Source organism: Hydractinia symbiolongicarpus, chromosome 4, assembly GCF_029227915.1.
Source record: "Hydractinia symbiolongicarpus strain clone_291-10 chromosome 4, HSymV2.1, whole genome shotgun sequence".
Lineage (NCBI taxonomy): Eukaryota > Metazoa > Cnidaria > Hydrozoa > Anthoathecata > Hydractiniidae > Hydractinia > Hydractinia symbiolongicarpus.
In genome coordinates this window covers 25,921,438-25,944,306 of record NC_079878.1, presented here as the reverse complement: position 1 = coordinate 25,944,306, position 22,869 = coordinate 25,921,438, and the positions used below count along the sequence as shown (strand labels likewise).

Here is a 22,869-nt window from a genome sequence, read left to right as displayed (position 1 = left end):
TAAGAAGCATCACTTCATGTCCAGTTTTAAAGTTTAAAACAGCCCTCGACAAGTTTCACAAAACTCTCCCAGATGAACCTCCGATCCCCTGGACAAGTTCGATCTAATCCTCATCCTCCTCTCTTTAGAGATGAGTAGAGGAAGAAGTGACTGACGTCGGTCATCCACACAACAGGCGTGAAGCTACAACTTCAAAAGTTAACATAAGTAACATAAGTAACATAGTGGAAACCGCCCTGTGGCATTGTAGCTTAGTGGTAAACTCTTGCACTTTGTGCAAGAACCTGTGTTCTTGCACATTTTCTTTAGCGGCGAATTCAATATGGGCAATTGACTGTTACAATAGCCCCTGGTAACCCAGACCATGTGAGGGAAATGGGAGAGATGGCACACTGTCTGTGAACATACAGCTAGCTATTAGGGCCACAAAAACTATTTTTAGCTGAGCCTATAAAAAGAGAGCTCGTCGTGTAGAACTACCTAAAGGGGTGTAGTAGTAGAACTTTCTTAAAGTAAAGATATAAAGTGAACAAATGTTACCTTTTGAAGAAAAAGAGGTGATTAAACCAATAAACAAGATCCTGAAGCTTGACAACATCATTTCGTTTCGATTAGAGTTTATCTTTTGCCACTATAATTTGAAATTCCCTTTTTTACTTTACTTTCCCCGCGATCAATGACCTTCAATTCTGATTACTTTTTTAAACAGAGATTGCCGACACCGAACGATACTGTAAACAATCAAACAGTGGTAAGCTTGTGATGTACAGGGTATGGCTTCTATACGGAGTAATGTTTCGTAACGGTTGCTGTGTAGAGTTCGGAATACCTGTGCAGAGTTTATCAAAGAAGTTTTTGGCACTAAACTAATTGTGTAATTTTCGCACATTTAGAGAATTTTAGACAAATTGCGAAATTAAAAAATAAAATAGAAAGCTCTTTTGAAAAAATATTATTAAATGACTTGAGTGTAGGTTCTAATGTTTCAGGACTAGTGGACGCTTTAGGAATTTGAGAATGTTAGTCAGTTACCTATACGGAATAAACCACCGCCTGCGAAGTTATATAAACAAAACCCGTACCTCGTATAGATGCACACTTTAAGTGGATAATAGACCGGGCTCCTCATGTCGGTGGTTTCGAATCGTACTTTCCTCGTTACCGTATCAATATCAAGTGACCACAACGTTGGCAACCATTCCAAATTTAATTAACATAGGTAAGAATCCATTCCTAATCCCCCCCTTAAACATTGTTTGCGTTTTACAACAATAGGTACATATTTGTAAGATGAATGTTTAAATATTTTAATCCAATGTGATCAATTTATTAATTGTTTGGATGAACGATGAAAATTTAAACAGATGCAACTGCGACGTGCCTTTTTTTAGTTTAAGTTGCCAGCTACATTTCCACCGAACTCCAATTACGGAAACAAAGCGCGTTGGTTGTTCACAAACTTTTGAACCCAGGTTTACAAGACGAACAAGCAGTTGCAGCTAACCACTTTAATTTTACCTTTACCTTCACAATGAGTGAAACAGATGAGTTAGCGAAAAAACTGGCTCATAGAAATGCAGTAAATGAAGGAGAAGAAGAAGCTAAGTTTAGAAGTACCCCTAAAAATGTTTACACTGAATTTCCAGAATTCACCAGGAAGCAAATTAAAGAATATGAGGCCATTTTCAAAAAGTAGGTAGCTATAGCTATACACTCAAGGATTAAAGACTATTATTTTCTAATATATTCTCTGTAAATATAGTTAGCTATAGCTTAGGGTTGGTTTGTAAAGAAAGAGGGTATCGATAAGCCGCAAACGCCCGCATATAAGGGCGAGTTCTGGCAACTTTTCAAATTAAATTGGCAGTTGTTGTCCAAAACTGCCCGCACTTTTCCGCACTCCCCGAAACATTCCCGAAATGCAATTTGTTGTAACATGCCATGCGGACTATAGTTGGGAAAAAGTCGCTTGAAAAGAAATGAGTTAATAAAGTTTATAGCTATATGCTTATATTATATTTATAAAGTAAAATTTGTCAAAAACCATCAAAAACATTTCTTTTAAGAACTTCGCTACCACATAGTAAGCTTATTTTAATTTTTATAGTTCTTTATCATATATTAGTGTCCGTTTTCTTTTTTGGGGGCATTGTTTGGGCCTATGCTGGTTTTTTCTGGGAATATTTGAATTTTTTTTAACCCTTCCCGTCCCGTTCCCGGACTAGTCCGGGATATTGCTACGCTAAAATAATCGCGATCCCGGACCTGTCCGGGATTTTACTAGGACCACTTTGAACGGCCCTCACGGCCGGCCGGTATCTTTGAAACTAATTTTTTAACACTAGAATAATTTAGCTCTCATTTGCGCCCGATCTGACAATTTTTAAATTTGGGTACCGTAAGTTATGCAGATTTGCATTTCAAAATTAAAACAAAGATGGCGACTGGATTTAGCGCATGCTGTGGCATAGTAAAAAAAGAGTTACTAAAGTCTTATTGGTCAACAGACACTACTATTTCTACTCCATTTCCAAGAACTGTCATGTCAAGAATGGATTTTTATAACATCATGTCTTTCCTTCATTGCTGTAACAATGATGATTATCCAGCAAAAGGTGAACCGGGTTACAATCCAAAGAAAAAACTTGGAATTTTAGTGCCAATGTTGCAACAAACATTTGCAGAAGTGTGGACACCAAACCTTCATTTGTCCATTGATGAAGGGACTATCCCATTCAAAGGAAATATTTCATTCAAGGTTTACAACCCTAACAAACCAGATAAATATGGTATTAAAACATACAAATTGTGTGATTCAGATAATGGATATTGTATCAACTTTGATATTTATGTTGGCCAAGTTGACGATGCTCCGCCCATTTCTCAGTATGGTAAAACCTATGACTTAGTCATGCATCTTTTGCACAATCATCTTGGTAAAGGTTATATTCTGTATATGGATAATTTCTATTCCTCTCCTTCCTTATTTTATAACCTTCGTATGCAACACCAAACAGCAGCATGTGGTACCAGTCAACCTCGTAAAGGCTTGCCTGTTCAAATAAAAACAGCAAAATTTAAAAAGAAAGGCGAGTCAATTGCAATGACATATGATAACAAGCTTGTTGCGATCAACTGCTACAGTATTCTGCATTTTCACGCCGAAGCCTCAAATGGTGGAAGAAAGTCTTTTTTCGCCTAATTAATTTAGCCATGGTGAATGCATTCATCTTATACCGTGAATGGAAAATGGCAAGTGATAATAATGTAATTAGAAAACGAATTTCCCAAACAGACTTTCGAATAATTGTGATACGTAAATTAGTGGAAGAATCTACTAATGCTCTTACTCCACCTTGTGCTCCTGTCAATTTTAATTCTAATTCTTTAGAAATACACAGACTTTCTGGTAGACATTTCCCCAGAAAAATACCTCAAGAAGGAAAAAAAACCCGAGTTTTTGTATGTGTTCCCGACAGAAGGGAAATGGATCAGCGAAATAATACTCCTAAGAGAAAACGACCGGGAAGAGAATCATCTTATGAGTGTGACAACTTTATCATAATTATAAAGATTTTATTGGTAAATATATTCAAATGATGTCCGAATAGAGAACTGAGAAACCGATAACGTTTAGTATATACATTATGATTTATATATCTCAAAATTATGTTTTATATATTTGATAAGAAGTTCCTCTTACATTCCTATTATTTGCTGGTCTAAAGCACTAACTAAGCATAGGTTGTGGTCCAATAAGCACAATCTAAGCATGGTTAATAGACGGATTGCCAACTTTCCTTTTATATACTTACAATTCTTACTGAATTGTCTATTACCGGAGTCGAACCGGGACTTAGATAATGCTTTATGGCCATTTTTAAAAAAAGAGAAATACCTTGCATGCATTTTAAACATAGTATATGCTTTAAATTAGTTGTTAAGGTTTATTTTAGACTAATATTATAAAAGTTACGAAAAATGTGTTTTTTTGCTAAAAACGCCTGGGATCAGGGACATAATGTGTTAAAAAATGCCTGGGGCGGGAAGGGTTAAAACGCTAAACTCCCCCAAAAACGCCCGCGGTTTTTACGACATGCGGCTTATCAGCACCCTCCTTGTAATGACGGTGATGATTACAATGCGATGGCTGACTCATTTAAAATGCTTCTTTCAGGCATGTTTCACATTTACAAAAAAAAAAACATGCAAAAAAGAACCTGCATTTAGTTTTAAGAATTCTAAAAAATGTAGAAATGGAAGATAATGGCTGTAATAAAAATAGTACCTTCCTTCTTCTCCACAAAATTTAAATAAGAACAATAAGCTCGCGCATGTTGCATTTCTGGCGGTTTTGGACAGGCCTATGCTTTTTCAGGCAGTTACAGGCGAAAAAACGTATGATGCCGCCCTCATAGCGACTTTGCCAAAAATGGTGTATGCAAGGGTGAGCTTAGGCTATTTGTCAAATTAAATTTTGAGATTTTCATTGATCCCAAACTCACTAAAATTATTTATATATGTTTTAAAACTGCACTTTTTCATTTCTTTTTTTTTTGTTCACAATAAAAGAAAAATACTTGAAGTAAAGGGTTGTGGTGCTGACTCACCATAATACAACAAAAAAGAGTGAATTTGGAGTTCTGAAAAAAGTTTTGCTAAATTAAGTCTCTTTGCATTCCAGTGATCCTAGAAACTTCTGTCACAAAAATAATGTTAAGGTTTTTGAAAAAATGTTCAGGCAGTTTTAAGTTTGTTAAAAATGTCCGAATATGTAAAATATGATGGTAACCCTGATTATTTAGTTAAAAATAGTTATATAATTAGTCTAATTGTTACATTCAGGTATGACACGGACAACAGCCAATTTATTGACCAGACTGAACTTCAGGTTATGATGGAAAAACTTGAAGCACCACAAACCTTTCTTGGATTAAAAGCTATGATAAAAGAGGTTGATGAGGACCAGGATAACCAAATTAGCTTTCGAGAGGTGATTTTTTTGCAAGTTGATTTAGTACCTTATTTACAGACAAAATGCTTAAAAGTGGTTGAGTTTGTAACAGTTATTTTTTCACTGCATAATATATTCTTTGTTTTGCTTCCATGTAGTTTCTTCTGATTTTTCGAAAAGCTGCTCTTGGTGAATTAGAGTTGGGTTCTGGCTTGATGCAGTTGGCGAAACTAACTGAGATTGATGTGGATGAGACAGGTGTTTCAGGTATGTAGAAACCAGGTGTGAAGATTTAACTAGGTGTTCTACACAAAGGTCCCAGACTCGGGAAGAAAAAACGTTTCAATACATTTTGATAAGTTTCCATAAATTTAAGGTATAGACACATTCAGTGTATCATTATTTCTCAAAAATTATATCTCTTTCCTCAAAATTATTTATTAAATATAAAAGCAAATTGAAAAAATTTTTTTTCCAGATAGCCATAAATCACACCTTTGTTTTTCACTAAAACGTCTGAAACTCCCCTTTGTTTTCTGCGCCATATTTATTAGTTTTATTTTTTTCTGCGCCATATTTATTAATCACTATCATTACCATAGCAACAATACTTTGTCACATTTTTTGAAAAATTGTGTCATTCGTTTTTTATTTAAAAATTTGCGAAAAATGAATTTTTGCTCGCTCTTTTGTGTTTAACCTGTCTTTTTCTTTAAATAATCAAAATATACGTAAAAATGATAGTCGTTTGCAGCATGTATCAATGAGCATGTGTGCAAAGTTTTGTTGAGTTTCTTCATTGTGGAGGGGAGTTTCGGACATTTTAAATCATGGATACATTGTGAAAAACGAACATCTAAAATTCATCGTAAAAGAGTTTTTCACAACCTGACCTTTACAAAAATGTGCAGAATGTGTTAAGCGAACTACGGACAACTCATTAAATATTTATACCCTATTAAAAGAAAAATCTGTTGTGCTGAATGTCAGTTGGTATAAAAAAACAAACAAACTTCAAAGCTGATATTTCAATTCCTTAGATTTCTTTTTTTTTTCTCTTAAAAGGTTTTTTTGCGACATTAAATCTACCCATCTCGAAGAAAGTTTAAAAACTATTATGCTGAATAATTTAGCTTGTTTAGATAATAATATGCACAGCGTGTATGTTAGAACTTACAGAATGTTCAAAGTGAGATTCACACATGTTTCCTTGTTCACTTTTCAATAGAAACTGTGTTTGAAATTTGCAGACCAAAAGAAGTACATCCTTTTTTTATCCTACTTCCAATCAACATTTTATAGAATAAGAGAATATCAAACTTTTGTAAAAAAATTATATTTATACCATTACAGTATCCTTGATTTAAACTCTGGTGTTGCTTTGAAGTTCATTGTGCTTTGTGTAAAAGCACATCTAAAGGTATAGTTTAGGTGAACGTTTGAAAAAAAATGATGTTGGACTTTTAAAAAAGTTGGTTTTTTTTTTAATTTTTTAAAAACTCTTTTTGGTCTCAAGGTATTCACATTTTAAAAATAAATTATGCTGCATAAATTATGATGTCTTACTTAAGTAATAGCAAATTTTTACATTTATCAGTAATTTTAGACCTGATAAGGGATGTACATTCAAACTTTATCCATGCATAGATATTATAAAGGTGAATTAATTAACATAAATTTTTTTGCTAAAATGACACTTGTTTGTTTGCTCCAGGCCTCTTAATTTTTTGCTCACGACCCCATAACTTTTGGATCTGCACGTCTTCTTGAAATCAAACTTTGTGAGCAAATATATAGGGCCTATACAAGCCTACTCAGAAAATTTTATTGCAAAAAACTAACTCGCAGGTTATCTTCACAACACATTTTTTTCTCTGTGTATAGCGCAACACCCAATGAATCCCAATGACCCAATCCATCCAATACAACACAATTGACAGGCTAACAAATCCGACCTTAGCTATCGCGAATCCATTTGGATTCTCGCAACTACGATCTCATGAATCCACTAAATCTAGTTGGATTCTTTTGATTCTTACCTCTCGCGAATCCAATTTCATTCTCATAAATTCAATATGCTAATCAAATTTTTATAGTTTCCTTCTCTAATCATGTTGCTACGGGCAAGAGCTTGATGCTTAATGATCAATAACCATTCTGTAAAGTATTCAACTTTAATAAAGGGAAAAATAAAATGGTAAACATTGGCAGGGAATGGTGGACCTTGGCAGGGAACGAAGTGCTTGTTCATAGATTCACCAATATTGGAAGAGTAGAAATATGGTGACTGATGTTATTAATTGCGCAAATGTGATTAAATTCGCAGTATCAGAGGTCACAAGAGTCGACACACAAATCAGATACACGGATTCGCGTCCGATTTGACAGCCTGATAGAACACCACTAGATTAAACATAATGATTTGTCAATAAAACTGTTTCAATACTATTAATTCCCAGTGCCAAGTAATTCTTATTAGTAATCGCCTATAATGCAAAAAAAAAAACTAAACTTTTACATACCTATTTTTTGTGTGTACAATCACAATTAAAGTATGTGGTAGGCCAAAATTTAAATGTTTTGAAGAAGTGGCTTATAATTGACTGTTTTTAGGTGCTAAAGATTTCTTTGAGGCAAAAGTCAAACAATTGAATTCTTCAAGTAAATTTGAAGAAGAAATTCGACAAGAGCAAGAGGAAAGGAAAAAACAAATGGAGGAAGCTAGAATTAGAAAGAAAGCGTTCCAAGATAAGGCGAAATCGTTTGAGAATTTATAACTGCCACAAAAGACATTTCATCATAATTGTTTTGAATTTGTATAGCAAAATAGATATATTTTCATGTTCAACCACTGTGGTTTTATTTGATTTAGTACATTGCTGAAAAAGTCCTATGTGAATAGATTTTATTTAAACTCTTTAAAAAAAGATATGACACTAATTTAAGAAGTTTTGTGTAGGAGACAAACATCCTTCTATTTTGCGCAAATGATGCTTACTTCTTGTGGAAATTTGCATGTTTTCCTTTTTTTAATGAAAATCGGTACTTTATGCATGTAATTTTTTAAAAATATATATATTTTTTCCATCAAAATTTGTAATTGAATTTCTTCTGCTTTTTTTTAAAATTTGAATTGGTAAAAAAATAAAAAGATTTGTTATATGTAGTTGAATGATATTTGTATCACTCTCTCTCCCTCTCTCTCTCTCTCTTCCTCTCTCTCTTTCCCCCTCTCTCTTCCCTCCCCCCCTCTCTCTTTCCCTCCCTCTCTCTCTCTCCCCCTCTCTCTTCCTCTCTCTCTCTCCCCCTCTCTCTTCCCTCCCCCCTCTCTCTTTCCCTCCCTCTCTCTCTCTTCAACATGGGTTGTAAGAGAATTTATAAATATATGTCTTGCTTGATTTTTGAACCCTTTTTTAGGTTGGTCCACATAAATGACAAACTCTGACCCCAGGATTCCTTCATTTTTGCATTGTGTGAATGCAACACAGTAAAATTGAATTCCGTATATAAGCTTAACTTTTCAGAGTAATGTCTGCTCTTTGTATGAAGTTTAATTTTATTTATTGCTGTAACTTTTCCCAGTCTCATATTTTTATGTTTTAATTGTTAAATAAAATTGTAGATTATATACCTTGCGTTCTTTATTTTGAGTATTTTAAAGCTTACCTAGATTTGGAAACCTTGTATGTTTTTTTATGGTCCAATTTTACTACAGGATCAAGAGTTTTTTAAGCCTCTAAAGTCTTCTATTGTCCTCTAAAAAGTTGAACATGTGACCAAATCTCCCCTTTAACTGCTCCCTTATTTTTAGATACACTGATAATAGATTATAAGCCTAAGAAATAAAAATTTGATCCTCAAAAAATCCTCTTTTTCTTAGAAAATTTTTTGTAGCCACACCGTTTAAGTTAAGAGTTTTAACAAACTTTCTGATCATTTTTTCTGATTTTTTGTTCCACAGCTACTTGTAGCTAGATATAATTATTGGTACTGTTGTGATGGTCAATTTTACAATGTTAATACACAATTTCTGAAATATTTGTTGCTTTAAGAATTAAAGAAAAATACACACCAACATTGTAATATTTCAAAATTAATGATGCTGTCTCTTTCTTTTATTAATTTTTAGTATTACAGTAAAAAAAATGGCTGAAGCTGTCGAAGATCAGGAAACTATGTATAAATTGATAATTAGGTATGCTGAAAATTTTTACAGCTAATCTTTATTGTCATTGGCCTTGCTGGAGAACATAAAAGTTTGTCACATTTTAACAATATCAGAAAATACTGTAAAACCTGAAAAGTTATTTTTGAAAACTTTCTTGATGTATGGTTTGTGTTCTATTTCGTTGATTTTTTAAAAGATGATCCGAAATAGTCACTTCTGGGCTGTTTTTAAAAAACCCCATGAATTTTTGTAACTGATCTAAGGTATTATATACACATTAAGGGGTGTTACCAATTTTTTTTGGCATGCATTATTAGCTAAAGCAAAAATAAAAGGCCCTCAAGACAGTCTTTATTTTTGCTTAAGTTGCTATATTCTAATTGAATTGCTATCATGCCTAACTAACAAAATTTTAAATATATATACATTTGAAACATTGGTTCTATTTACAAATTTTTACTTGTCATTTATCTAAAACTTGTTTCTGGTATAGCATGCTTCGTATAAAATATTAGGCATGCTATATGCCAGCCCCCATAAAATTTGGGCTTTTTAAGAAAAAATATGCCTTTTTAAAACTAAAGAAAACCTTGTTGTTTTAAAAATTCAAACATTCTTTGCATATTGGTCATTTGATCATATTCAGAGATACCAAATTGATAAAACGTAAAGATCTATAAGTATGGAAGAGATGATCACTGTTTTTCCTGATATTATCTTTACCAAGGATAAATAAATTAAAGGTGGGTTTCCATCTAGATGAAATTCGTTGAATCGAACAAGAAGAAAGCTATCCTACTTTTGCATTCAATGTTATCGATTAAACCAACTTTATTTAAGTAAAAAACTACCTACACGTATTCTTGTAGCACTAGTCATTAGCCTACAAAAAATTTCACTGTGGTTCGCCCATCGTACATATTTCCCACATTGCCATTTCGTGCATCCTTGCCTACATGTTAACTCAAAAAAAATTACTTGGACAGGGGTAACCATGATCAAAGGTGCGTTTATAATGTTGTTTTTAATTACAAAGCCCCCAGTTTTTAAGTGCCTAATGGACGGCAAGTATTTTAAAATATTTTTGAGAGTCTAATTTCTGTTTCCTATTTTAGTCAACTACGTTATGATGCACTTGACCTGATTGCATCAAGTTTAGCAAAATGTGTGGGTTTAGAAGACCTTGCACTTGCACCTTCATCTAGATTGTTGGAAGTTTTGAAACTTGGCTTGCAGGAGGAAAAAGCAGGTTTGTTTTCAACTGTGTAATTCTACACTCGTTTATAAAATGCATTGTATGTAAAAAATCTTCCCGTTACTTACTTACTTTTCAAGTAGTTATAAAAAAGTGTTTATAATAGGGTTGTCACAACTCAAAACTCCTCTATTCTCCTCAAAAAGTAGATTTTTTTTAAGGCTTACTTAACTTACTCGCATGTTTTATTTGCAAAATACATAAAAATGCTGTAACAGCAGAGCAATAATATAAAAATGTCCTACCCCAATAACAAAATTTTTTGCTAATGTCAGCATATTTTTTTAGTTTTTGACTAGTTTTAGCTTTCTAAAAGATTATTGAAAAAATAACATTTTTTAACACTTAGTTTGCCTAATTTAAAGCTTTTTGAGGTGCCAATTATTATTTTGAAATCATATTATTGAACTTATTGCTTGTTTTTTTATTTATTTCATAATAGATTTATGTGGGCCTTCGCATATATAGAACTCTTAGTTATAAAGTTCAAATGTAGAAAGGGGATAAAAGACCCAAGTACACAAGCTCTGTAAAGTATTTTAAATATATAAATATAAAAGATAACAATTTCAGTACATCATGTTATTCATATGTCAAATCGTTAAGAAACAATAAAACAGTGTCTTTCAAAAAGGCCATGGTCTATGAAAATTTTTGGAGTTATTTTTTTTTCATATTTCTGAGCCAAAATGATAATAACTTGCTACTAAGAGTTTAAGCATCATCCTATTTATGGTTCTGAGTTTATTAACAAAAGTGTGCCAGGTTTTTGCAGAGGTGACAATACTGTTTGAATCTTCAATTATAATAATATAATCTAACATTTTGATATCTCTTAGGAAAAGAACCAGAACAGAGAAAATTACCAGGTCTAACCCCGACGATACAACCTGAAGCAACAGGTTTGGAAACTAATATCAAAACTGGATTAGATCTCGAATACGAAAAAGAAGGTACGTTTAAATATTTTCCTGAACCGTAGAACATCTATTTGACAGAATGAAATAATCCCGTAAATTTTTGATAACTTTTTATGAATTATCACATTGTTTTGCAAGGATAAAGTTTTAATTTGAAGCTCTTATTTCATTCTGTTTGTAGATGTGCTACAAGAGCATAGAGTGGAGAAAACTGATTGTACAGATAATGTCCACGTTAATATACAAGCAGAGGACTTGTTTGGAAATCTAGATCTTCTTTCACAAATTTCTGCTGGCGTTAGTGAAAACTCCTGTTTAAAAAATCAATCTGATGACAGTCATCATTACATGCCTGAAACAAAACTGGACTTCTTGTGCAGTTTGGATCTTATTCCTTCAGTACTGGTTAAGAATTGTCCTAATGCTACGAAGCAATGGCTACAAAATGCTTCTTCTACTCCAAATTATGACATAAATACAACCGGAATAAACTCTAAGTTCTCTTATGAGCAATACCATAATAAAATTGATTTTGTAAACATTGATGATTTAAGTACAACAATGTGGAATAGGGATGTTTCTTCCCTAAGCTCCAACGATATTATAAAATCTCCAACCACAAAGCTAAACCAATCTTTTTATCCTCTGAAGCATGTTTCTTATGAAAGTAGTATAATTGTGAGCAATACTGACACAGTTTTAGCGACATCAGAAACACTGCCGCAGCAAAATATTACAGAAGTTGGCAATTCTAGTTTGTTGATGTCCTATCCAGAAGGTTTTGATCACAAAGACCAGATTAATACAGCCAGAAACTCATGTTTTATTAACACTCAAAGTTATCCTACAAAATTTTCACTGAAACTTGATCTAAACTCTGTCAGCACCTGTCAAAACGTTTGTATTTCAAATTTGTCAAAAGTTAGTTTAAAGGATGAGCAAATGACTGATTTGCATGCACTTGTAATGAAAGAAATTTACTCCCAACAAATCAATCAAACTATATTTGCAAAGGCGAGCATTGGAAAAACACAAGGTTACTTATCTGAGCTTTTAAATAAAAACAAACATTATTCCAGTAGTGAAACACTGAGTAGAGCGAATGTGAATATTGAGAACATCATGAAATTTTTCAAGAAATCTAAAACAGAACGCAAAAGAATTTATGAAGCATGTATGAGTGGGGATGTAAAATCACTTGTGAAGCGAAAACAGCAGAGGACAGTATTAACTCCTGAGACAAAGAAAATTTTGACAGAGTATTTCTTTCAGAAAAGTGGAAAGCTTAATCGACAAGATATTCAATACATTGCAACAAAACTGCAAATAAGTTTTGGTGTGGCTAAAATTTTCTACAAGAACAAGAAACAAAGGAATAAGAAATGCATGTAACTCATCCAAAAAATGTATGTGTATAAACACAAAGTTGACATTTAAACTGACTCCAATACTTAATTCCATTATGTTAATTTAACATATGTTCAACAAATGTTTATATTTTGCGCACAGCATGGAAATCTCTTGAGTTAAAGTACACGTGGTTCTTATTTTTAATTTGAAATACATCTATTTTTTGTTTAATTTTTTTATATAGGATATGGTACCAGTCCACCAGTTGCTCAGTACGAAACACATTATGTAACTGCACACAAAGGACCTGTGACTTCAGCAGCATTCACTCCAGATGGTATGTATGCTGTCTGTGATTATGAATGTTAAAAAAGTTTGCCAAAATGTTAAGCAAATGGTAACAATTTGCTGCGAGGACATAATTGGTAAGGAGTAGTAAAAAACAGCAGATTTCCTTATTCAATTTATTTTACGTTGATAATACATATTCTGTTCTCCCCTGTACATAAAATTTGCTTGTATGAATCAAGACTTTCGAGTGCCAACGTGAATTAGAAAGTCTGTACTTTTCCTTACAGAATGAAACAGAATTATCCTAATTAATTTTTTCTTGCAGGACGATTGTGTGCGACAGGGTCAGTTGACACCTCTATTAAGGTAGTATTTTAAAAGTTATGTTATTAGTCACAGCTATTTTTCACTTTTTAAATTTACTAACTTGCTATTATAATTTTTTTATTTTTTGTTTGTTTTGGTTTTGCTTAAGGTGAGGCATTTGACATAGCCTTTTTTATATTGTCAATAATCAACCCTGACGATCGATAGAACATTAGTCCAGATTAGTTCAGAAGATTGATCTTCAATAGACTTTTTCAATTATATTTTCATCACCAGGAGGGTGGAATTATATAGATCACACTGTACGTTCTAGCCTGCCTTCAATTTTTTATCGCTGTTGATACTAAAAATGTATTTGTATTTTTTAGATTATTGATATCAGTCGTATGTTAGCAAAGGCAGCCCAATCTCAAGCAGAAAGGCAGGCTGAACGAGATGCTGATGATGGTGGCGGTATGAAGAACCATCCTGTTGTAAGGACCATGTACGACCATGACTTGGTATGTTTGACTTCGCATTGTTGATATTTTTGGCTTAGCAAAAAAATTGATTTTTTTTTTTTTTTGGTATTTCTGTGATATTAAATTTTGTGATAAATTTAAATTTCTTTCAATCACCAAGGAAAAGCAGTAAACTAAGAAAATATACCTTATAAACACTACAGAATTTCATTCCGTGGGTATAAATTATTCATTTTACATGTAATTTTTGCAAAACATTTTTGCACGAAAATTAGGATGCATCAACATTAGTTCGCATGAAGATTAATATTGAATAATGTGTGAGTTCATTTATTTCTACACGATGTATTGTAATTCTATCTCTTTACATCAGTAGTGCGAACACTGAAATCGCAGTGTATTGTTTTGGGATGCATTTCTGTAAGTTGATAAAAAATTCTCGGTATTAAAAAGTTTGCAGAACTAGCCAAATTATTTTAAGGTATAGAATTTGCTCAAAAGTTTTGTGAAAATGGTGTCACTAACTTTGTCTCAAATTTAAATGAGTAGAGCTTACTAGAATTCCACATTTGAACTTTTTGTAACTTATGCCATAGGCAGTGAATGTAATTGCATTTCATCCAACTACATCAGTGCTTGTGTCTGGTGGAGAAGATAGAAAAGTGAATTTGTTCGATTATACGAAATCGACAGTGAAGAAAGCTTACAAATGTATTGGTGTGAGTAAACATTACCTTCTTTTATTTTTCTAAATGTTTTAAATTTGGATTATCCTGTTTGGAAAATAGCTACTTAGTTAAGTGAGTCTGAAAGGTTGAATATTTTAGGGTTTTTTTATTACTATTTCAATACTTTTAGGGTTTTTTTATTACTATTTCAATACTTATTTTTATTTTTATATTATATACCTCCATTGATACTTTTATTTAAAACGTAGGCCAATATAATTTTTTACTTGTGAATCTTTTTTGGTTCAAACAAGTGAAATGTACCTTTTAACACTAAATGATCTAGAAAATAGAAAAGTCAGAATTTGGGTTTGAATAAATGCTCTGTAAAAATGCTGAGAATTCTAAAATCATATTTTCTTTCTTTTTTTGTCTTCTATGAATAATGTTTTCTTTCTGCTTACAATTATGTCTTTTGCAATCTGTTTTTCAGGCGGAGCCTTGCGAAATTTAACCTTCATTTAGTTATACAAATCAATTTTCCATAAAAAATACTTGCGTTAAGTTTGGGTTTGCCTGTTGTGATCAGAAGAGAAAATATCATTATTATTGGCTAAATCTATTACTAAATTCCTAAACAGTTTGTTACATATGTTATGCAGATTGTGATAAATTCATGAATTATGCACATTAACCAGTTATTATTATATCTGGGTGTAATCCAGAAATGTAAAAATTGGCTTGCTAAATCACAAAAGGAAATTTCATCATCAATGTGGTCTTACGTATTAATGAAATCTAATTCCTTCACAACTTGCATAAAATGGGCTATAAGTCTCTTATTTTGTAGTGAATATAATTAGTTGCTCTAATAAATTGCGAAATAGCCGTTTAACGGCTACTGAGTACGTTGGACCACACCTTGTATATTAAGTTTATTTTTATGTTGTTAATGGTGTTAGCATAAGTGTGTCCAGTCAGTGTCCATGTGAGCATTAGTTTCTATGTTATGATGTCACATTGTATTGTTCTATTGTGTTACTTTTTAATTATTTGTTTAATTGTCCATTAGGATCTTCTGTTTTATATGTTTTGTAAGGTGTTCAGTTACTGCAGTGCGTGTATGTGCGTGTGCATGTGAGCTACTTGTATGTGGATAGTAAATTAGTTGGTTTTATTTTATATCTATGTCATTTAACTTACCTCATATATCCCTTTTTTTCTTGTACTTGTTCTTATATTTATTTATCTAGTTAATTACGTCTTTTTAATTTAACTTTTTTATTTTGTTTTGTCGTTGTAGTTTAACAATTGCAAATAGATGTTTTTGTTATGACACTTAGTCAATTAACCACTATCTATAAAAGTTGTGTTTGTGCTGTTATAGTCGAATATTTAACAATTTGAAATAGCAATTTGTCAATCTAAACTAATTTTTTTGCTTGTAAAACTCTTAAATGTTTCTGGACTTTATTTTTGTAATGTTGTTTAGGCTACGTTTTGGTAATGTGGTTTAGACTAGACTTTAATAGAATTAAATTGCTGTGATAAGTGCATAACTGTTTGGAAGTGTAGTCTTAAAGTCTATTGCTAGACATATGACCTCGAGTTATACATTCAAATCAGTCCTAGTTTAATGCACTGTCACTTGAACAAATTAATTGTTTTCAATTATTTTTTGTTACGGTTTTGTTTTGCGGGCATTCACACTTAAGTATTGTGTGATATGTTTATTGGCGAAACCCAGATAAATGTGTAGCTTATCAGGTACAAGCTTGTTGTCAAGAACGTTCCAAGTTTGTGTATACATAGCAGACATCTTTATAACAATAATATGATTTCTGTAAATTTATTCATGGCTAGTTTATGCTTAGTAGCTGTCCGTTTGAGCTAAAGATGGTGACAGGCAGATTCTTGTGGGTTTTCCCCTCTCTTGTGGCTAGCTTTTTTTATTTTTTAGTATTTTTTATTTATTTTATTACCTGTTTTTCGGCGGTGGTCTTTCTAAGGTATTTGATTGGTTTAGGAAGTGGAATCTGTGCGTGATATTTCTATCCATCCAAGTGGCGATTTTTTACTTGTTGCAACCGACCATCCAACAGGTAAATTATTTCTATCTCCCTTTCTGTGTACGTAACACTCAAAAAATTGCAAATACAAATATATGTAAATTCACCGTTCCCGTAAAAGAGAGTTTTCGCAATGCATTGTGGTAAATGTAGTCAAAAACATAAACAATCATGGAGGCGTCAGGAGAAAAAACACTTAATACAGATATTTTATCAGCTTGTTCAACACCTAAAAACAGCTTTTTTTAAAGCTTTACTTCACCAAACAACATCGAAGTTTCCTTAGACAATTTATCTACAGATTTCACCGTTGGGAAACAAACATTGGGAATTTGCCAGGAACTTCAACAACAAACGCTGCAGCTGGGGGAGGATTTACATGTTGTGTACCTTTATGTTACAACAACTCAAAAAGAAACAGAGAATTGTCGTTTTACGTCATTCCAAAAGATGAAGGTTTAAGAAAGACTTGGCTTTCAAAAATAAGTAGAAAAAACTTTAAACCAACAGCAGGCCATAGAGTATGCTCTGCTCATTTTGAAGGTGGTAAAAAAACGTACATGAACAATATTCCAACGATTGTACCAAAAACTATAGCACCTACACCGGTTAAAAAAAGAAACACCATGACTAGTCTTGGTTTAAAAAGAAAGCTACCTTCCCCTGAAAAACCTAAAGATCCTGAGCTGACTGTAGAAGAGGCATTACAGCAAGAGATTCAAAAATTGGAAGCCACCATAGCTAATATGAAAGTTGAAATAACAAAAAAAGAAAACTCATTATTAGCAGAGATAAATTCTTTACAAACAGAAGTTGATGAAAATAAATTTACAGTGGACAGATTTAAACACAACACTGCACATTTTAAATTTTACACTGGTTTTGAAAGCTACGAAATGTTTAAACTTGTACTTGAATATTTACAACCAGCTGCTGACTCTCTAATATACTGGGGATCAAATACTAACATTAAAAACAAAAAAACCTATAATGGTAAACGTGGGCGATCCAGAGCTACAACAGCTGAAACAGAATTTTTTATGATTCTTATTAGACTTCGCTGTGGATTTCCTATTGAAGATATGGCAATACGATTTAACATGTCGACTAGTAATGTAAGTCGAATATTCATTACTTGGATAGACTTTTTGCACACTCAACTGAGAGTACTTCCTATATGGGCTTCAAAAAAAACAGTAGCAGAGACAATGCCAAAATGTTTTAAAGATTTATATCCCACAACACGTGTTATAATAGACTGTACAGAAATATTTACAGAGATGCCTTCTTCATACCGCAGCCAATCAGCTACTTTTTCCAGCTATAAACATCACAACACTGCTAAAGGATTGGTAGGGATTGCACCAAGTGGAGCAGTTACATTCGTATCTGATTTATATGCTGGAAGAAGTAGTGACCAAAAAATTACTCGACACAGTGGAATTTTAAATTTATTAGAACATGGTGACTCGTTAATGGCTGATCGAGGATTCGATATTGAAGAGGATTTACCTGATGGAGTAACTCTTAGTATACCTGCGTTTCTAAAAGGTAAAACACAACTAGATTTGGGAGAAGAACTTGAAACTAAAAGAATTGCTTCTGTAAGAGTTCATGTGGAGAGAGCAATTAATCGAGTTAAAAACTTTAGAATTTTACAATCAATATTTCCATTGTCAATGGCACCTGATTTATATAAAGTCTGGGTAATTTGCTGTTATTTAGTCAATTTTCTTCCAACACTTATAGCACAGAATGAGGAATAAACAATATATATATACGAATATAAAATTTATATAAAAATATATATGCTATGTATCTTTAAATCTTTCGTTGGACATAAAGTCAAAATAAAATTTTGTCAGACATGGTAACCAATTCGTGTTCCATTTTTCACTCTCAAACTTTAAAGTTTCAATGTGCATAAATTTTTCAGTATAAACTATAAAATCCAATTCACTAATTCCAGTTACTGCCATGACACCTTGGCACTGAAAATAATATATGTGACTCCGTTTAAGTTTGGGTTCTTCATCACACATTTGCAAAAAAAAACTTTTGTCGCCACATGCTTCTTCGATCGTCAAATTTTTTTTTGAAAAAGGGCATTTAACTTCAATTGCTTTTGTTTCGCTAACAATTCCATCTGGACTGCAACCCAACCAAGGCCATTTAGGATTTATAAAAAAAAACATATTTTTCCACAGTAACTTCTTTTGCTAATTCATTTTTTTTTACTGCAATACTTTCCGTAGAAATTCCATAATTACAGGCTTCTGAAAAAAAAGACTTATTTTGACACAAAATCTTTTTCAACAATGACGTTGGAAAGACCCCTTTACGCCTGTTTATTACACTTCCAAAATTAGATGCAGTTAACCTTTTTTTTCGTTCTGCAAACCACGCTTTGCTATTAGATTGCTTTATCGTTTTCTCTTCAATAGTCTTAATTTCTTTGCATGTTACACTCAAATGATTTTTCACGAAATTAAGATTAAGCTCTGTCAGCAGGGTACTTTCAATATCAAAATTAAAGTTTTCAATGAGTTCATTAATATGTTTTCTAACTGGTGCATTTTCCTCTGCTTCCATCTCACAGTTTGTCACAGATGTTGTGAAAAAAGAGCAAGGCTCATAGTCATTTCCTTGTAGCAAAGTAGCCATTGTTACTCCTTGTTTAAGTTTTAATAAGTTCCCACTAAGCTGCTTCCCAGAATTTTGTGCTTAATTGCACCTCTAGATTTATTATCCACTTCTAAAGTATCTTCTACCATATACTTTTGTAGTTTTTTATGAGAAATGGCAGGCAAAAGAGATAAGTCTTTGGACCATTCTTTTATACTACAGGTCAGTTCCTCTTCTTCGTCTCTTTCAATTTCCTGATTTGAAATTTCTCTCAAAACTGGCCTTGATACCGTGCTAGAGCTTTGAAAAAAGCTAGGCTCAGGGGCAGTATCATTATCCGTAAAAAATATACTTAAATCTTCATTAATATCCATTATAAGTTGTCGTTTCACTATCCTTCCCTCAAATAAGCCTTTTTCTACTTTGTTTTGTTAAACACTTGATTAATCTATTACAGAGATAAAGTTTTTACAAAGAGCTTTTGTAACAAAACATGATTATTCTCCACAATATATTGCTACGGTTATTTAATTGTTATACGCAAGCAATTTTTTTTAATTTCGGCTTTTTTTCTTGACTTCAAGTACCACAATGCATTGCGCATCTCACTATTTATGGGAACGGTGAATTGTTATTAAGAATCGTCATATTAAAATGACTGCCGTATAAAATTAAAAATGTTTGATTGATAATTAGAAATATTTAGGATATTAACGCAACTAGTTTGAATGTTCATCGTAGTCTTTTTATTTGTGAACATTTCTTTCTTTTTTTGTCCTTGTAATATTCATACTGTGTTTATTTTCACCAGCGTTTGTCATTTTAGTTCGTTTGTACGATCTCACAACATTACAATGTTATGTATCTGCTAATCCAGAAGATCAACATACTGCATCATTAACCTCAGTAAGAAATGTTGCTCACCCTCTTGTTTTCTTACTGTTTGTTTGTTTGTTTGTTTTTTTGTCAGTTGTTAACCTTTTTTGTCTGCTTGTTTTCCCTTAGGTGAGATATTGTCCTGCAGCGAATTTATATGTTACTGCAAGTAAAGATGGCTCATGGAAGGTTAGATGACGTAGATTCTAAATAATTGGTTACTTGTATGTCTGAGGTACAGAGTATGCTCACCTGATTGGGTGATGTTTTTAAAGCCTCAGCTGTTATGCTTGAAAGACTGATTTAACCCATCTTTGTCTTAAATTTAGTATAGATCAGATTGATTACGTTTATTTGAAGTGTGTTTGCTATTTTGGTAAAACTTTGACCCAAAAGCCTCTCACACAACAAAGAAATAATCTTTAAATGTAATTGCATTTGTATCACTGTATTTATTTAGTTATGGGATGGTGTCAGTAATCGTTGTGTACAAACATACCGAAACGCTCACGATGGAGCAGAGGTATTTTATTTGTTATCTTCGCTTTATATGGCAGCTTTGGTAATAATTAACCATTTTTTTAATGGTCTTATGACAGGCGATGGGCTTGGAAAGAGTGAGATGTTTCCTGAGTCGTTGACGTGTATGGTGTTGCATATTATATTATATCTTGCTGTAATTTTTCACGCTTATATTATTACGTTTAGATACATTCCGTCCGATTCACAAAGAATTCCAAGGTACGCAGACGTAACGATATTTCATAATCCTTCCTCGTATTAGGTATTCTTTTCTACGCAAAACATTTATCAGATGCTGCTTTTATTCTCATTTTAGTTTGTTCTCACCTCTGGCAGAGATTCGACTGCAAAACTATGGGAACTTTCTACAGGTAAAGAAATGCTAAAAGTAAAGAAGTTACCTCACTTCAGTGTATTGTATTTCTTAAGAAGCTGGTTCGTTAACGTGTATGGTGTTGTTGTATTTTTTAGCTGGGATTTGTTTTTGCAAAAACACAATTAGGCTTAAAGAATGCTTACAGTACGCATATATATGGGAGATATACGTTTCTTTATTAGCTATATAGGGAACATAAAACGGTCCTGTTTTTAGCTTAAAAAACAACCGAAAAACTATAATTACACAAGGCCAAGTTGGGCTAATATGTTGTAGCAGTTGACAGACTGCATCTAATTAAAATACCCATGGCATAACAAAAACATCAGTTAGATTCACCAAGGCTGACCAATATTCTTCGTATTTAAAAATTCCTTATCTAAACCTGAATATGTTTATAAGCGTTATGTTTACTACATGTATAAAGTCTGCCGTTTGCTAGAATAATAAGACACATAAATTTTAAATTGCTACTAAATTTGTCAGTGTTTACATTTTAGGTAGAGCAATCAACACCTACGGTGGAGCGGTGATACACAACAATAACCACGCACCAGCCATTTTTAATTATACTGAAGATTATGGTACGTATCTAATAATGTAAATATTCTCCTGGTAATGCTTTTAGGTTTGACAGCTGAAGTTAAAATTGGTTTCCCATTAATACCGTCTGACTAGTCTCCCGTCATTTTTGCTTTATATGTAGTGTGCGGAAGAATTGTTCTCTTTTGTTACTATTAGCTGTGTTTTTAGTGATGTTTCCTGATGAGAAGAACATGGCTATTGGTTGTTGGGACAGCAGAACAGCTGAAAAATTGTCAAGTTTATCCTCAGGTATAATCCTTGTTTCATTTGTACAGACAGCGTACAACATGCGTCAAACGAAAACTCTTTCACTTAATTTTTGAGATTGACGAAAATGTACGTTCGCACTGTTTATTGTCAAAAAATGTTTAGTAACAACCTTTGATGTTTTTGAATTTGCTATTGTCCTGTAAGGATTTTGAACGGGAATGTCTGCCGGATCTTTAAATCAGACAAGTTAAACCTAGAGAAAACGTGCGTATGTGATAGTGTGTCACTAACACATTAGCCATCCTAACAATAAAACCCATTTGTTCCACATAACATTTAGACTTTTGTAACTTATTTAACGACGGAAACACTACATCTGCATCAGCCTTATGCAACACACAAGCACGTGGAAAGAGTTTTTTCCTCTCTCTCTTTGTATTTACCTCCACTTTAAACCATCTTAACGAAAAAAAATTTTTTTAGGTCACAACAATGCGATTCGTCACTTGGTCCACTCTACCTGTGCACCTGCATTTCTTTCGTGTAGTGAAGATTACCGTGCACGATTCTGGTACTGCCGAGATAGTTAACATTTTTGAACGTAACAACACAGTCAACAAATGTGCACATAAATTTACATCCAGAACTTCGATGGGGATGTTACGTATTAAATTGAGAGAGGCAAAGCTGATGTACATATTTTTTAAAGAGTAATGAATTGTCCTCCCATATATACCGAGGTGATGTTTGAAGTTATTAAAAGAAATACTTGATTTTAATCTTTTACTGTTTTATTTTTTTTTGTTTTTTTTAATATGTGGACACTACGTTTTGACGGCTATCTCTTCTGCTCTACCCTCTATCTTTTTTATCACCGTTTACTATCATCTAAAATTACCCGAATAGGCGGCTTGTATCTTTCAAAAATCGCGCAATCTGAGTGGCTGGGACTTACGTCATAGTATTCTGCGTTCGTTTAAATATGGCAGCATGAAATGTAAACAAACAATTCCAAAAGTAGTTACTACCCAGCAGATTTATTTGTAACTAAAAATGCAGTGAAAGCATGATTATATTCACTTGTATGTTGTTCGATTTATAGTTTGATCAAATCTGATTCGTTCAATTTGCTAAATACGGCAAACCCGGATACTATCCCATATAGTAATTCTGCCTATAACTCAGGTAATCATTGCATGTATTTGTGACAAA

General features: G+C 32.8%; 2 protein-coding genes across 3 annotated transcripts; both read left to right on the top strand.

Moving 5' to 3' along the window:
• Positions 1-1,442: 1,442 nt before the first annotated feature.
• LOC130642073 (EF-hand domain-containing protein D2-like) lies at positions 1,443-8,582 on the top strand. Its single transcript, XM_057449144.1, has 4 exons — positions 1,443-1,692; positions 4,846-4,993; positions 5,113-5,221; positions 7,568-8,582. Exons 1-4 carry the CDS (start codon positions 1,532-1,534, stop codon positions 7,729-7,731), a joined length of 582 nt encoding a protein of 193 aa, XP_057305127.1. The 5' UTR covers positions 1,443-1,531; the 3' UTR covers positions 7,732-8,582.
• Positions 8,583-8,735: 153 nt separating this feature from the next.
• LOC130642069 (cleavage stimulation factor subunit 1-like) lies at positions 8,736-22,443 on the top strand. 2 transcript variants are annotated; one of them, XM_057449140.1, is made up of 16 exons: positions 9,009-9,149; positions 10,238-10,371; positions 11,217-11,330; positions 12,892-12,984; positions 13,264-13,304; positions 13,634-13,765; positions 14,323-14,445; positions 16,421-16,496; positions 19,915-19,994; positions 20,094-20,153; positions 20,425-20,487; positions 20,673-20,705; positions 20,803-20,857; positions 21,363-21,446; positions 21,616-21,696; positions 22,141-22,443. In XM_057449140.1, exons 1-16 carry the CDS (start codon positions 9,100-9,102, stop codon positions 22,245-22,247), a joined length of 1,326 nt encoding a protein of 441 aa, XP_057305123.1. In that variant the 5' UTR covers positions 9,009-9,099; the 3' UTR covers positions 22,248-22,443. The 2 variants fall into 2 exon arrangements, 1 of the variants encoding a protein (XP_057305123.1); XR_008982536.1 differs by lacking the exons at positions 13,634-13,765; positions 14,323-14,445; positions 16,421-16,496; ... (6 more) ...; positions 21,616-21,696; positions 22,141-22,443 and adding an exon at positions 11,479-12,703 and having other exon boundaries at positions 8,736-9,149.
• The last annotated feature ends 426 nt before the right edge of the window (positions 22,444-22,869 follow it).

What these genes read in the sequence shown, in the direction of transcription:
- LOC130642069 (XM_057449140.1), top strand. Translation starts at nt 9,100, where the DNA reads ATGGCTGAAGCTGTCGAAGATCAGGAAACTATGTATAAATTGATAATT. An exon ending in AGCAGCATTCACTCCAGATG is followed by an intron (nt 12,985 to 13,263) that starts GTATGTATGCTG and finishes TTTTTCTTGCAG; the next exon opens with GACGATTGTGTGCGACAGGG. An exon ending in GTAAAGATGGCTCATGGAAG is followed by an intron (nt 20,154 to 20,424) that starts GTTAGATGACGT and finishes GTATTTATTTAG; the next exon opens with TTATGGGATGGTGTCAGTAA.
- LOC130642073 (XM_057449144.1), top strand. Translation starts at nt 1,532, where the DNA reads ATGAGTGAAACAGATGAGTTAGCGAAAAAACTGGCTCATAGAAATGCA. An exon ending in TATGAGGCCATTTTCAAAAA is followed by an intron (nt 1,693 to 4,845) that starts GTAGGTAGCTAT and finishes TGTTACATTCAG; the next exon opens with GTATGACACGGACAACAGCC. An exon ending in GGATGAGACAGGTGTTTCAG is followed by an intron (nt 5,222 to 7,567) that starts GTATGTAGAAAC and finishes GACTGTTTTTAG; the next exon opens with GTGCTAAAGATTTCTTTGAG.